Consider the following 14,955-nt stretch of genomic DNA (forward strand, 5'->3'; position numbering starts at 1 on the left):
GGACGGGGCAGCGGAGCAAAAGGCGTGCGAGACGGGATACCCGGCAGCTGCACCCGCAGGGAAAATAATTTAAAAGGGACATTTCGGCCTGGTATCGGCAAGAAAATCATTCGGCAGGGTGATGCCGCACCAATCGCAGAGAAAAAACTTCTTCTCAGTAAGGGTGACAGAGCACTGGAACAGGCTGCCCAGGGAGGTTGTGGAGTCTCCTTCTCCGGAGACATTCAAAATCCGCCTGGACATGTTCCTGTGAGACCTCACCTAGGCGTTCCTGCTCCAGCAGGGGGACTGGACTAGATGATCTTTTGAGGTCCCTTCCAATCCCAAACATACTGTGATACTGTAATCGGCTCAGGCAAACAAATTTCACATGGTAAAAACGGTGGCACTTGGTGTTACAGGAAACTGGAGGCTGGTAGCATCAAGCTGAGCCAAAGGGTTTCAGACTGACCCATGAGAAAGCCTCCAAAAGAGGTACTGCAGAGAACAGGAGTGCCAGAGACTGCTGTAACTCAGGGGGCAGGTCCTGAGAGAGCGCAGGGGGATGGCGTGCAGAACACAGCCAGGCTCACATGCTCTCTGGCAGCTGCATCTTGTCCTACCCATGCTGCCAGAACCTGTTGGGCTTGGCAGGCACTGGGCTGGCGTGGGAAAGCACTTCTCACACCCTTTCCCCAGGATATGGTGTCTGCACGGCTTTGACTTTCTGTGCATGCTGCAATAGCTGAGCGCTGATGATTTGACTCATTTCTGTTGGTCTCAAGAAACCCACCTCTGAGTTTAGCTAACTTTGCCAAGTTTTATCACCAACTTTAGTGGAGTACTTGAGCAGCAAGAAGAAAAACTGTCAAGATGTCTGGTGGCCCATCCTTCCACTGACCTAAGCTCTCAAACAGTAGCACACATGAAGCCAGCAACAGCATCCAAACTCTACACATTTCCAGAGCCAAAGCCAATTTGACACAAATTTGACTTGCACAGCAGTTGGCCATTTGACTGGATCAGTATTGATGGAGTCTAGTTCCATTAGGCAAAAGGGGGAAAAAAGTATGAAGGCTATACCTGTGGTTGCATGAAATTCTTCTTGGAAGCCTTGGCTTCAGCCAGAGGTGGAAGACTGAGCGCAATTAAAAGCTATCAGGCTATGTGTATCAGCCTATGTGTAGGCTGCCCTGGAAGCACCTTCAAAGCCTCATTTGGAGTTCCTCAACTGGTAAATATCAGCATGGCTGCAAAATAACCATCCTGCTCCCAGTTTTACCTTATACTTTGGCATAGGCATATGCAACCGCACAGGGAACTGAGCAGGCGGAAAGTCGGAGCACTGGTTTTGTTGTCTAAACCGCAGCCCCACGTTGCTTCCAGACCCAGAACACACTGCGTGGTGCACGGAGGGGAAGGCGGCCGTACGACCAGCAGCAAAGGCAGTGCGGGAGGGGCCCGGAGGTACCTGGTGCCCCGCCAGGGTGCCGCTCTCACATGGCCACAAAGTGCCCGCCCGCCGCCCCGCAGAGCTGCCTGCACCACGGCAGAGGAGGACACGGGCTTGCGGGGCGGCTCAGCAAGAGGCCTGACAGCAGCAGCGGCGGACAGTGCGCGACACGCACCGAGCAGGGGCGACGCTGCCAGCTCGGCCTGGCGCTGGCGGCGTTACCGGGCACAGCATCTTCCGGTGGCAGTGGCCCCCAGCGCGCACCAGGACGGCGCTGAGACCTCCAGGAGCTCTTCGGGAAGGCTCGGTGTGAGGCCGCCAGGCGCAGCGGGACGTGGCGCCTGCCGGATCCCGGTGGCGCCGCTCCCGACCGGCCCCATCACCCACTGCGCCCGCACAGCGGACTGCGCGTGCGCTCTCCGCGCACGGCGCCTGTGCCGTCGGACTACGCCTGTGCCGTCGGACTACGCCTGTGCCGCACGGACTACGCCTGCGCGGCCGCGGGAAGATGGCGGCGCCGTGAGCGGCGAGGTGCTGTCGGGCGTCCCTACAGCATGAGGAACCTGCGACTGCTGCGGACCGGCGGGCGCCGCCCTGCCGCCCCCCTGGGCACCCCGCAGTGCTTCTGCCTCAGCGCCGAGCCCGGCAGGATTCTCGTGGGCTCTCAGCACGGCGTTCTGGAACTGGGCCCCGCCGGGGCTTCGGTGAGAGCCGCCGGGCGCACCAGGATCCGCGGCCTCCTGTCGCTGTCGCGCTTGGGCCAGGGCTGTGGCTTCGGGGGAGGGAGGGTGCCGGTGCCTTCGGCTCTGGCGCATCGCTGGTTCGGCCTGCCCGCAAAGGTGGAGTAAAGTGTCTGTGCCTCCGGCAGCGGGGGTGCCGCCGGGAGCTGGTTTGTGCGCGGGTCGCGCTTTTGCAGCGGCGTTTCCGGGGCCTCAGAGCCTCCTGCTGCTCCTTGCCACCGCTTACTGCTGGCTCAGGCTGCCTTGGAAGCTCTCTGTGGGGCTGCACTGCGGCTTAAGTGATTTGCTGTGCTTTCAAAGCACTGAAGACGGTGGTTGTATTTAACACAGGTCGTTTATGCTTAGTCTTAAGCACCATTACAGAATGGGGTTGGAAGGGACCTCTGGTGATCATGTAGTCCAACCCACCTGCTAAAGCAGCTTCACCAGCGCAGATTGCACAGGAATGTGTCCAGTCAGGTTTTTTTATGTCTCTTGAAAAGGACACTCCACAACCTCTCTGGGCAGCCTGTTCCAGTGTTCTGTCACCCTAAAAGTGAAGAAGTTTCTTCTCATATTCAGATGGAACCTCCTGTGCTTCAGCCTGTGGCCATTGCCCGTCATCCTGTCATTGGGCACCACTGAAAGGAGTCTGATCCCATCCTCTTGACACCCACCCTTGAGATATTTATCAACACTGATGAGATCCTCTCTCAGCTTCTCTTCTCCAGGCTGAACAGACCCAGCTCTCTCAGTCTCTTGTCATAAGAAAGATGCTCAAGACCCCTAGTCATTTTCGTAGCCCTCCACTGGACTCCTTCCAGTAATTCTTATGCGATGTCTGTGACACCTTACAAGTATAGGGACACTTTAAGCAGCCACCCAGCTTAATGTTGACACTATGTGGAGAAGTAGGAAAAGGGGATTGACAGGTGATTAGCAAGAGAAATTAGAAGTTGTAGTATCACCATTTATTATTTGTTCCTTTATATGAGTTTTCTCATTAACTCTCTAACACTTTGAACATAAAAGTACCTTCAAAGTTCCCTGTGCATAAGTAAAGATAAGTACTTGCACGTTGGCACCATTCACATACTTCTGCTGTGTAATGTTCTGTGTAAGTGCAGTAGGATGAAATGTACCCGTTGATGTTATTCTGTCATTTCTGCAAAAATCCCAGTGAGGTGATATGTGGTTAATAAGTCTTTGTCCTCTTTATGCCAAGGTGACAAGAGAAGTTTCCTTGACTGTGGAGGGTTTCATGCCTGAGGATGGAAGCGGTTGCATTGTGGGTATGGAAGATCTTCCAGAGCAGGAGTGTGTGTGTGTTGCTACAGCAGCTGGAGACATTCTACTGTGCAATCTCAGCACAAAGCAGGTAATGTCGCAGGAAATACGCAACAATACTGAGAGATTTCAGATGAAAGATTGACTCTGTTTTAAATTTTTCAAGGGGCGGTTGTATTTTTATTACATACTGAGCTGTGGTTAGTCTTCCTTTTGTGGGCAGATGAGCTAATTTTTGTGGGAGCCTTAAGCAAGATTGAGGACAGAATGTACACTCCTTACGGAGCCAGAATTGCAATGGTGGCTTGACTGTCCACAGCCCTACTCCTATGTGTTTGGTCAGGGGGCTGTTGGCACGCACCCCACAGGACAGGATACACTGGGCAGTCTTAGAGAAATAGGATATTGCTGCGACTAGGTACAGAATAAAGGAATCCATTCATAACCAACAGTGTAGCTGCCTTTTTATTCTTAGCAGTCAATACAGAGCACCATGCTGACATGACTTAACTGAAGAGAGGACAAAGTGTTGTGTGTTGTTATAGGGAACATTTGGAATAAAAAAAGTCCTAGAAAACACTAAGGGGAACCAAAACATCTTAGCTGAGTAAACATGGCAGGAGCTGAGATACGTGTTTTCTGTTCCATCCTCAGTGTCAGATTTGTACAATCTTCAGCAAGACACTTAAACACTGCAGCAGCACCCTCTGAAATCTGCATCAGCTTCTGGAATACCAGCCCAACAGGGCAGGTGTAGGTGGCCATGAGGTGACAGTAGTCTATCTGGGTTAGCTGTGAGATTGTGGTGATTTGCAGCTTATCTGTTTTGGTTCTTGTTTAGGTTTGATTTGCAGATACCATTTGAATATACCATCATCTGCATCTGAAAAATGTGTCCCATATTGCAGCTTAAAGCATGTCATAAGGGAATAGAGACTAACAAAAGATGTGATACATGAAACTTCTCTTGCACTGATTTATGGGTTGGACTTGAGGTTTAACTTCACATCCTTTTTTCAGGGCTTTTTGGCTTAATTTCTCAACCTTAAAGTTGTGTTCTTTTGATGCAGTCTGGGCACCAAGATAGAAGTCTTGAAAAATACTTGTTCTGAAACCTTTTGCATGTGGGTGATTGTTACTCTGCCCACCAGTGCCCAGTCCCACTTTGTTTACCTGAAAAGATTGTGACACCTGAGCTTAATTCCTTGAATGGCATCACCTTGCTGTTTATCACAGTTGTTCCATGCCTTTTGCAAATGAGAGTAACAATGCGTGAGGGAAGTTGTCTGCCCACTGCTTTTGCATATATCACAGAATCACAGAATGTTAGGGATTGGAAGGGACCTCAAAAGATCATCTAGTCCAATCCCCCTGCCGGAGCAGGAACACCTAGGTGAGGCTACACAGGAATGTGTCCAGGTGGGTTTTGAATGTCTCCAGAGAAAGAGACCCAACAACCTCCCTGGGCAGCCTGTTCCAGTGTTCTGTTACCCTGACTGAGAAGAAGTTTCTTCTTAAATTTAAGTGGAACCTCTTGTGTTCCAGTTTGAACCCATTACCCCTTGTCCTATCATTGGCTGTCACCGAGAAGAGCTGGGCTCCATCCTCATGACACTCACCCTTTATATATTTGTAAACATTAATAAGGTGACCCCTCAGTCTCCTCCAGGCTAAACAGCCCCAGCTCCCTCAGCCTTTCCTCACAAGGGAGATGGTCCACTCCCTTAATAATCTTTGTTGCCCTCTGCTGGACTCTCTCCAGCAGTTCCCTGTCCTTCTTGAACTGACAGGGATATCTCATATATACTCATGATGGCCCAGTAAAACTGGCCCAGTTTTTCATAAACTTTGAAGTTAGTGCAGCTGTATACAGTTGTCAGGTTCAGCATGCACAAGCTGATTAGAGTTTTAACTGATGTAGTGTCCCTTAACTGCACATTGGAATTCTCTAGCTAAGAACCATTATATCTGGATTCTGTGACTTCAGTATGTTTACCAATGTAACCACAGACCCAATCACAGAGTATTAGTATTAACACTGTACTTGCTGATATACATGCTGATGAGACTGCAACCGAGAGTTGCCGAATAAAGCTCATAGTAAAACTGTGTGTGGTAGAAAATGATAATCTCTAGATTGTCTGGGGTCTCCTACATAAATATTCTGCAACCATCTTTGGCTAGAAATGTTTCTTTTGTTTTATTCAACACAAAGGTTAAAGTAAGACTTGTCACTTTTCTAAGTAGGAGAGGATTTTTCTCCCTTGATGACTCACGGCTGTTGTACTGGGATGATGCAGTACTGGTGTTCCTACACTTCTGTGGTCTTATTTTGATCTTGTAGGTGGAATGTGTTGGAAGTGTGGACAGCGGTTTGAGTACCATGAGCTGGAGTCCTGACCAAGAGCTTGTTTTGCTTGCAACAGGTATCAACAACAGCCTGTAAGCTTTCTGTCCTTAGGAATGAAGCCCACTGTGGTGAAAATACAAAACACAGTTATGTTTAAGATAGAAGAAACAAAATACAAAGTTATGAAACTGGGACTAAAAGACAGGAAAAACCCACCTGATCCTATATAAACGAGATTTCATTTCATGATCTATGAGGTGCTTTGTGATCCAAGCAGAAACTATTCAGGCCCCAAAAGCTGAGTTTTATTGAATGGTAATTAGTCTTTCAGATCATGAAATAGATTTGATATTGCTCGTAAAACACAGAGACTCCTGCTTTATATCCGTATTGTTTCTTAGTAACAGAAACTGTTTATTGTCCGTGGTAGGAAATGCATGTGTCACAGTCTCAACTTAGCTACAGATGTGTCTCAGCTAGAAAATAATGTCAAGCAAAACAGAATCACAAAATGCTTGAAGTTGAAAGGAAACTCTGGAGATGACCTATTCCAGCCCCCTGGCTCAAAACAGGTTACCTGGAGAAAATTACTGGGAACCATGCCCAGCCAGTTTTTGGATATCTTCAAGGATAGAGACCCCATAGCCTCTGTAGGCACCCCATTCCTGTCTGTGACCCCTCTCACAGTAAAAAAATTCTTACATTTTAACGGAAATTGCTGTATTTTAGTTTGTGCCCACTACCTCTTGTGCTGTCACTCTGCACCACTAACACTCTGGCTCTGGCTTATTTACTGTACCCCACTTCCCACTTAAGATACTTAAACACACTGAAGAGATTCCCCTCAGACTCTTCTCATGTGACATTCTCAAACTAAGTCCAAACAACAACTGTGCTAGCTACAAAGAAGAAAGTTTTCTAACTGCATGAAGAAAATTAACTTGGTTTCAGTCAAGTTAGCACACTCTTGTTGAGCTTTATGAGGTTCTTGACAGCCCATCTCACCTACACAACAAGTGGACAGCAGCACAACCCTCTGTTGTACCTGCTACTTCTCCCAGTTCTGTGTCATTTACAATTTTGCTGAGGGTCCCATCTTCCAGGTCATTAATGAAGATGTTAAAGATTGGCCCTAGTATCTGGGGGCACACCATTGGTGACTGACCTCAAGCTGGACTTTTTGCAACTGATAGCAAGCTTTTGAGCTCAACAGTTCAGCTGGTATTCGGTCCACTTCACCGTCCTTTTATCTGTCCCTTCATTCCTGAGTTTGTCTATGATGATGTTATGGGAGACAGTGTCAAAAGGCTTTTTAGAGTCAAGATAAATGACATCCACTAGTCTCCCATACCAACAAGTTAGTTATCTCATTGTAAAAGGCTATTAGGATGGTCATGCATGATTTCCCCTTCATAAATCCAGCCCAGCTGCTCCAAATCACCTTCTTGTTCCTCATATCTCAAGACAAAATGTTTGAGAGTGCCAGGTACTTATTTTGAAGATGAAAATAATTTTTTAAGCTAAGGGCAGGACCATGTTTTTGAAGAGAGACTTGGAAGTCTTCTGTTACGGTTTGAGATTATCTGCTTTGAAGTATGTGTTATCTTGCTCCATATTGCCATTAGAAATATTTCTGTAATCAAGTCCATGTCAGAAAAATAGGACAACATAAGGGAACAGTGAGTTTTTATTTGTTGGAGATACCATTAATAATGCTGTATTTAATATCTGCCCTGCAGGTCAGCAAACACTCATCATGATGACAAGGGATTTTGAACCAATTACTGAGAAGCAAATCCACCAGGATGAGTTTGGGGAAGGTGAGTGGAGCACTGAAATTAAGTTGTTCAAAGTGATATAAATGGTGTGTTGTAAGTGTGCAGAAAGTAAAGAAATGGAGCTGAGCAGTTACTGGGCCCAAGGAGACATTTTAGACTGTAATGCTGCTTTGCAGCTGAAGGGGAACACCAGTATTTTACTTTTCAGCATAAATTAGAGTAAGTTCTCTGTACCAAAGGACTTTCTGGGCTGTATAAATTTCCTGTGGATTTTTAGAATTAAATGTGGATGGAAGGTGTGAGTGGCTTGGAGCTGTGGTTGTGTTTACCACACAGTGCATAGTAGTGCTGTAAATCTACCACTGTAATTATTTCTTCTTCAGGGAAGTTTGTTGCTCTTGGCTGGGGTAAAAAGGAGACGCAGTTCCATGGATCAGAGGGAAAACAGGCAGCACATCGCAAACAGACGGTATTATACTAGTTCTTTTATGTTAGACCCATACTGTCTCTAGGAAAACATGGAAAGAGAGCCTCTGGTATTCTTGTGGTGCCAGTTTGCCACCACCTTTTTAGCAGTTGTCTTCATAGGCTTCTTCTGCTTATTTCTGTTATCTCAAATCCAGCATTTTTATCCTCCTCCTAGTTCAAGACAGCAGCTGGGACTACTTAAGACTGTTCATACAGAGCTCAAAGCAAGAAGATTTGCAAGCACTAATGCTTGTAGATGGAAAGCCACCCTTGAATCAGCATGATAGGTTTTGCTGAATCTGTGCTATATAATTAAGTGTTAATATGACCAAGATAAATAGTTTGTCTGAGAGGAGCAGAAATAACAATAGTTGGAGCTCCCAGAAGGCAAGAGTAGGGTTTGAGCTACTGAGCATCACTAGTCATGTGGGGCAGCTCCATGTACCTGCACACTTTACCTCTTTACTCCTTTGTCTGACACTTAGGTGTTTGGATCTTGTTTTCGCTGCTTTTTATTTGGTGAGATGTCAGGTATATAAAACCACTCCACTGCTGGATTTTTCTTTTTGTGTTTAAATTTCAAAATTAAAACTGTCCTTCTGAAACCTGGCAGGCTGGAGAGCAGAGGCATGAAATGTGGCCTGGTCCAGCTTTACCGTCAAGACAGACAGGACAAGGCTTGACTGTGTTAGGAAAATGTGCCTACTTTGACAAAGCTAAACCTTTGAACAGCTGCCTCTGTTTGTATTCCATTGGGATTTTTTTTTCCTGTTTTGTTCTGTGAAGAACCTGTTTGCCTGGAACAACACTACTTCTCATCCCAGCTCTGTCTGCCACACAGACTGCCTGGATGGCATGCTTCTCTTGCCTTTCTCCTCCCAAGGGGTTGCGACACCAGGCATCATTTGTGAACAAACTCTGATTCACCACAGTTTAGGCACAGCTGATCTGTGAGCACAGACCTTGGTGCAGGGGAAGGATAGTGTATGATCATCTGAATAGACAATCACATGCATTTGCAGGAAGAACAGATTGAATTTACAGACAGATTTAATTCTATTATTTCCTTAAATGACATTCTGAGTAATGAATTTTTAACTTTGCATTGATTTCATGCCAAGGCTCTTGAAAGAGCTTGGTTAGCAGTTCAGCCTGGTTAGACAAAGACAGCAGTTGCCTTCCCAAGCTTTGATGCAACTTTCTTATGTATGACTTTAGGAAGTGTCACCTGCTTCAGCTTGGGATGACGGCAAGCCTCGGGTGACATGGAGAGGAGATGGACAGTTTGTTGCAGTGAGTGTCATCTGTCCAGAGACAGGTATGAGACCAAACTTCTTTGAAATACCAACATGTGTAAGAGGCTTTTTAAGCAGAATCTAAGCAAAGACTGGCTGATGTTGGTGGTCTCTCAGCCACTTAAAGCAAGACTGAGTTGAGATAGTTAATTACTCTCTTCTCTGTTTTGGTGTTTTCAGAGGCATTTTTTAGACATGATCTTTTGAACTCTTCATTTGCAGTTTGGTTTTCAGTCCAGTGAGAAGCCAGGAGAGGTTACAACTGAGTGGTTACTATCTGAACTGCTTCTTTCACCAGCGTTAAATCACTGCTCAAGCTCTATCAATCTCTGATGGACTCCCAGTGTCAAATGGATAAAACTGTTTGGGTTGCCATACCTGCTGTCCTTCATACTAGCAGTTTGACCTTGCACACTTTTGTTTAAATACAGGTGATACTTTTCCCTAGGTTTTGCCCTAAAGCCAAAGAGGTGATGAGCACATACATTTCTTGTAAGACTGTAATTTGTTTATTCCTTGGTAAATATTACTGAGCAGTTTAAATGTATTGATCAATATATTGAACTGCACCAAACTGCACTGCTTTTCTACTAGTTTGGTCTTGTACTGTCAGTACTTCAGATTAGGGAGGATCTTGCATTTATAAGAGGATTTTAGCATTTCTAAGGTGAAAGTTGGAGAGGTAAGTGACTATGACTGAGCTACATTATACTGAAATTCTACTCAGTTACTATGCGAGAACTGCTTGAGACAGAGTAATTTCTTACCCCTTAATGTATACAAGAGAAATCTGATTTTTATTCATGTGTATCAAAAATTGCTATCCTACTCTCATGGAATTAGAAAAGTCTCTTCCCAGTGCTTTCTTACACCTTTGTCTCATTGCTGTCTCAACCTGTAGGTGCTCGGAAGATCCGAGTGTGGAACAGAGAGCTTGCGCTGCAGTCAACAAGTGAACCTATCTCGGGATTAGAACAAGCACTATCCTGGAAGTGAGTAACAAGCAGTCTGCATGCTGGCAGCGGAGTGTTGCTTTTTATTCCCTGGTCACAATCCTTGATCAGCATCAATTTCATTTCTCCTGTGTTTTTTTATTGTTCTCAAAACTTGAAGAAAGCTTCCTTCTGATCCATCACGAGGAAGAGTAGCCCTTTAAACCCTAAAAAGCCTAGTACCTGCATTATGTGTGGGAAGAAGGGGTAGATTCTCTACACAGTCTCAATGTCAAATGTTTTTGTACTCAAGTAGATAAATAGGAATATTACAGGGTCCACTTGCCAGTGCTGACATTTACTTGCTCACCTGAAGATGTCATAAGCTCTGTAAAATGTCTGTTCTGGACCTGTGACTTTGTCTGAACAGTGCTGAGGAAAACACATCCTCTACTGCCCCTTTCTTCATGTCTCTGAAGAAAATGTGAGGTGTTTGGTGTTTAAAATGACAGCTAGTGATTATGTGAGCAACCACTTTTCATTTGGCTCTTTTCTAAGGCCCTCTGGAAACCTGATAGCATCCACACAAGAAAAGCCCAACAGACATGATGTGGTTTTCTTGGAGAAGAACGGACTTCTTCACGGGGAGTTCACCCTCCCGTTCCAGAAGGGGCAGGTCAAAGTAAGTGCTGTGTCTGGGCTTCTTTGATTCGAGTGTAATGGAGAAGAGGACTAGATCTTTTCCAGATTCTAGAAGGAAGTTTTTAACTTACCTGTTAGTGCTGGTCCTATTGGAAAAAATGATCTGAAAGAGAAAAATGCAGAAGCCTGTGGAGAAGATGTAGTGCCCTCTGCATGCTTGTAGTACAGAGACAGGTACATGGGGATTGTAGCCTGCAGGTGCTTCTGGCCCCTGTATACTTTCTACAAGGCAGATGCTTCAAAAATGCTCTTCAGGATGTCAGCTGTTGCAAGAGTGAGGTGAAATACTCACATTATGCCAAACAAAAGCGAGAAGCTACTGGTAGGATGTTAGTGCAGCTTTTGCCTTTGGATGCCAAGAGGTCTTTTGGCAGATGCTTCCTCAGCACTGAGGAAAGCGAAGGGAACACTTCTATAATGTTGATGGTTGTGTTGCCTCTTGAGCTGTTTGGAACCTCTGTGACAGGTTCTACTTCAGGATGCTTTGCTCCAACTGTCAGAAGCTTTGCAGTACCTGAGGGCTATGTTCATATTTTAACCCATTCACCTTGTATTGTTGAAAATAAGGAGCAACTCGTGGTCTTGCATACCAATTGGGACCATACCCACTCTATGGTCTGTGCTTGTTTCTTCAGGTTAATGAACTGCTTTGGAATGCAGATTCTACGATCCTGGCTATATGGCTGGAAGACCTGAAGGTGGAAAATTCCAACCCAAATAGTTATGGTGAGAGTGATATGTGAGGCTCTTGCTCTGTGGTTAGCAGTGGGTATTTCTCTGCAAGTTAGGAGACACTGGGGTGGCTTTCCTACAGCTTTGAGACCCTTGTGCAGGTCCAGAAGAACTGGTAGTTCAACCTCAGCTCAAAGTGTCTTCCAGGCTTGCTGTAACTGGAAGTGGTATTAATGGAATGCTAAAGGTGTGAGCCTTTCATAAAATATGGGTGCCTTCTCACAAGGTGAACTCAAAGAATTCTAGGATTGACTCTTTAGGACAAAGTCTTTTTTCAAGTTTTCTTGTCCTGGGTGTTGCATGACACAGCTCATGGGCTAACAGCTAGAACTATTATTTTCATTTATCTTAACCCACCCTAGAAGAGCAGTGGTGGTGGGAAGGGTTCAGGATGGGTCTCAAGAAGTAGTCTGTGGTAACCATTTGTTTTTCAACAGTTCAGCTGTGGACCACAGGGAACTATCACTGGTACCTGAAGCAAAGTCTACATTTTGGTAGCCTGGAGGAAAATCGGTTGGTGTCACTGCTGTGGGATGGAGAGCACCCATATAGACTGCATGTACTCTGCCAGGGTTGGCATTACCTGTCGTATGACTGGCATTGGACCACAGACTGTGGGACAGGGGACAATAGCCAACACATGGCAAATGTGGCTGTCATAGATGGAGGTAAGCAGTGGGACTGCTTTGCAGCTTTGGAGTCACAAGAGGTGGCATAGGCTTTTGTATGCAGACCGGATGGGATTATGGTAGTTTTTCTGTTGGCTGCTGTTTCTACAAAGCTGTTAGTGAGAGGGACCATGTAACTGATGGAAGTTTCAGCAGTGGTTCAATGGAGTTAGTTGCTAAAGGGAACAGGAACTGTATTTTCCAGTAACATTGTTCCTACTTTCAGTAAAGAACCTAATGTCACGGGGGAGTAATTTAGGGTTCTGCTTGGTGCACAACCATGTTTAGATTTCTTAAAGAGAAGTGTGACTTAAAAGAGTTTGGCGACAGGTTCACTCTTTTATTTACTGCATGGGGGAAAATATGCCAAGCCAAATGCTGCTTACCTTCTCTCCAAGAGCCTGATACTGATTCACAGAGCAAACTTTCAGGCGTCTTCCCTCCCTGGTATCTGTTCACTCTGGAGTCTGTATCCTGGAGTTCAGAGGTGAACTTACAGGCGAGGCCTGTATCCGTCACAGTGCAAACTGTCAGGATTCTTCTCTCCCTGATAACCGTTTACTCTGGAGTCTGTATTTTAGAATTCCAGTAGCAAACTTTCAGGTGAGGCCTGATAATTGTATGCATGGCAGACTTTCAGGAGACAAAATTTGTAGGAAAAAAAATCAGTGGACTAGAATAGTGGAGGGCTGACTCAAGCTGGATACCTGTGCAGAGGCCCAACCTGAGCATAGGAAACTGTAGCCTTTTATATTTTTACAAACCATGCATACCATGATTCAGTCCAATAGCAATATTTCACTTTGATATCTTCTTGCTTCTCATTGGATCTTCTTCTCTGATTCCATGTGGGCCTTTGTTTGTTCAGTCATAGACATTGTTTATGGTCCATAGCCTTGCAGATACTGTTTTGTCTGAATAAATCCTTTATTTTCAGCAAAGTGCAAAATAGACCTTGCCTTGCAGATGTTCATTGTAGTTTGTAGTTCCTTTTGGTAAATATGAACGGAACTTTACAGCTTAAAATTTTAGCAAATCCAGCTTACCAAGTAACATGAAGCAAAGAGTACATTAAAAATCATACAGCCTTATGTCTCTGAATAATTATATTTAGTGTGCATCAACTTAAGCTAAATTATTAATATTAAACTTAAATTGGGCTCATCCACTGACCTGAGAGTAGTTAAACCATTGCCATACAGCTCACTTATTTAGCAGGGAGAGCTCAAAGTGGGCTCATCCAGGCTGTCATGTTTATGGAATAAAGTGGTTGACTCATAGTCAAATTGCATACAGTAGGAAAAGTATGCACAAGACAAGTTACTGGCATTCAGCGTGTCGTTCTGAAGCCTGGACAAAACTGCTGCTGGTTTGGCTGGGGAGGGGTGTCGAATGCATCCACCACACCTAGCAAGAGCCTCACTAACTTTGGGCCTAGGTTACATCTTGTGATTTTTCTTCTCTTTTCTTCCATAGATAAAGTGCTTGTCACTGCGTTCCAGCATGCTGTGGTGCCTCCACCCATGTGTACCTATGAGCTTCAGCTCCAACAGGCAGTTAATCAAGTTGCGTTTCACACAGATCCCAAACGTAGTGGAGACATGGCTGTCCTGGGTGCTGATAACAAGATCTCTTTGTACAGATATGGTGAGAGCATGTTGCACTGTCCTGTTGAAGGAAAACCTTTGTCCATGAGAGCAGTACCCTGAGGGATTAGCAGGGTGATGGTTGCTCAAGCCTTTGGTAGTCAGGAATGAGATAATCTAGTTCATCTATGATTTCAAGCTCAGTTCTCCAGTCTTCAGTAGACTGGGCAGCACGGAGGCATTTTGATGGTGCATTGGCTTTGTGATAAGGCAGTGTCCAGCACTTGGCTGTGTGCTTATGTTGATAATATCCCCCTGCCTAGCTTTCACTTCAGTAGACTGCAGCAAGTGGTGTTTTGTGTGGTCTCTTCTGATGACGTATTACTGATTGGCACTGGAAATGTCTGGGAGTAGCTACCTGGGGTCTGTTTGAGGCACCCAGCTCTTGCCAAAGCAGTCCTGTATACAGTGTAATATTAAATGTGCTGTGAAACAAGAGACTGTTGCTGATGTCTCTGAGTTTTGTACTGTGGCATTATGAGGTACCTATGTTCCTCAGAGGATTAGGTGTTGGCTGTACGCATAGGGGCGGTACTTCCTGACTTTTATAATAGTTTCCTGTAGCATTTACTTTTTGATGAAAACGAAGATGGAAGGGTCTCTGTTGGCAGGATCTCTAAACTCTGCTTTGTTTTGTGTTTGCTAGGACAGAGCACAGTGAATGACACTACTGTAAAGTTTGGAGCTGTGGGTGGAAATGGATTTAAAGCAGCTGTGGAAACACCATACCTGGATAAAACTTACAGGTAATATAAAACTAGTACAGCTTGTAGCAGGGAGAAAAGGGAAGTGCCTCGCTGCATGTTTTAGAGGTCACAGCTGTGACCACTTGTCTCAAGATTTTGAAGATGTTGTCAGATTATATGGTTTAATTGTGCTGACACTGTGGCTGCAACTAGTGCCAAGAATTGGGAAACACAGTGGGCAGTTTATCTTGAGAAGTGCC

At 45.4% G+C, this 14,955-nt stretch overlaps 2 protein-coding genes across 5 annotated transcripts in view; one reads left to right on the forward strand and one right to left on the reverse strand.

Annotated features, from left to right (window-relative positions):
* B4GALT1 (beta-1,4-galactosyltransferase 1) overlaps nucleotides 1-14,955 on the reverse strand; it is a 202,947-nt gene that overhangs the window by 65,455 nt on the left and 122,537 nt on the right. The window lies entirely within an intron of this gene.
* The window catches only part of ELP1 (elongator acetyltransferase complex subunit 1), a 33,912-nt gene continuing 20,918 nt past the window's right edge, over nucleotides 1,962-14,955 (forward strand). For 3 of the 4 annotated variants that reach the window (XM_080362689.1, XM_080362690.1, XM_080362692.1), the window contains exons 1-12: nucleotides 1,962-2,136; nucleotides 3,377-3,529; nucleotides 5,783-5,864; nucleotides 7,528-7,608; nucleotides 7,950-8,035; nucleotides 9,253-9,352; nucleotides 10,231-10,321; nucleotides 10,820-10,943; nucleotides 11,599-11,689; nucleotides 12,133-12,363; nucleotides 13,840-14,010; nucleotides 14,656-14,755. In XM_080362689.1, the coding sequence (XP_080218815.1) occupies nucleotides 1,987-2,136; nucleotides 3,377-3,529; nucleotides 5,783-5,864; nucleotides 7,528-7,608; nucleotides 7,950-8,035; nucleotides 9,253-9,352; nucleotides 10,231-10,321; nucleotides 10,820-10,943; nucleotides 11,599-11,689; nucleotides 12,133-12,363; nucleotides 13,840-14,010; nucleotides 14,656-14,755 (1,460 nt within the window). In that variant the 5' untranslated portion in view covers nucleotides 1,962-1,986. The remainder of the gene's footprint in view (nucleotides 2,137-3,376; nucleotides 3,530-5,782; nucleotides 5,865-7,527; nucleotides 7,609-7,949; nucleotides 8,036-9,252; nucleotides 9,353-10,230; nucleotides 10,322-10,819; nucleotides 10,944-11,598; nucleotides 11,690-12,132; nucleotides 12,364-13,839; nucleotides 14,011-14,655; nucleotides 14,756-14,955) is intronic. The other variant, XM_080362691.1, reaches the window with a different exon arrangement.

Source organism: Nesoenas mayeri, assembly GCF_963082525.1.
Source record: "Nesoenas mayeri genome assembly, chromosome: Z".
In the NCBI taxonomy this organism is placed as follows: Eukaryota; Metazoa; Chordata; class Aves; order Columbiformes; family Columbidae; genus Nesoenas; species Nesoenas mayeri.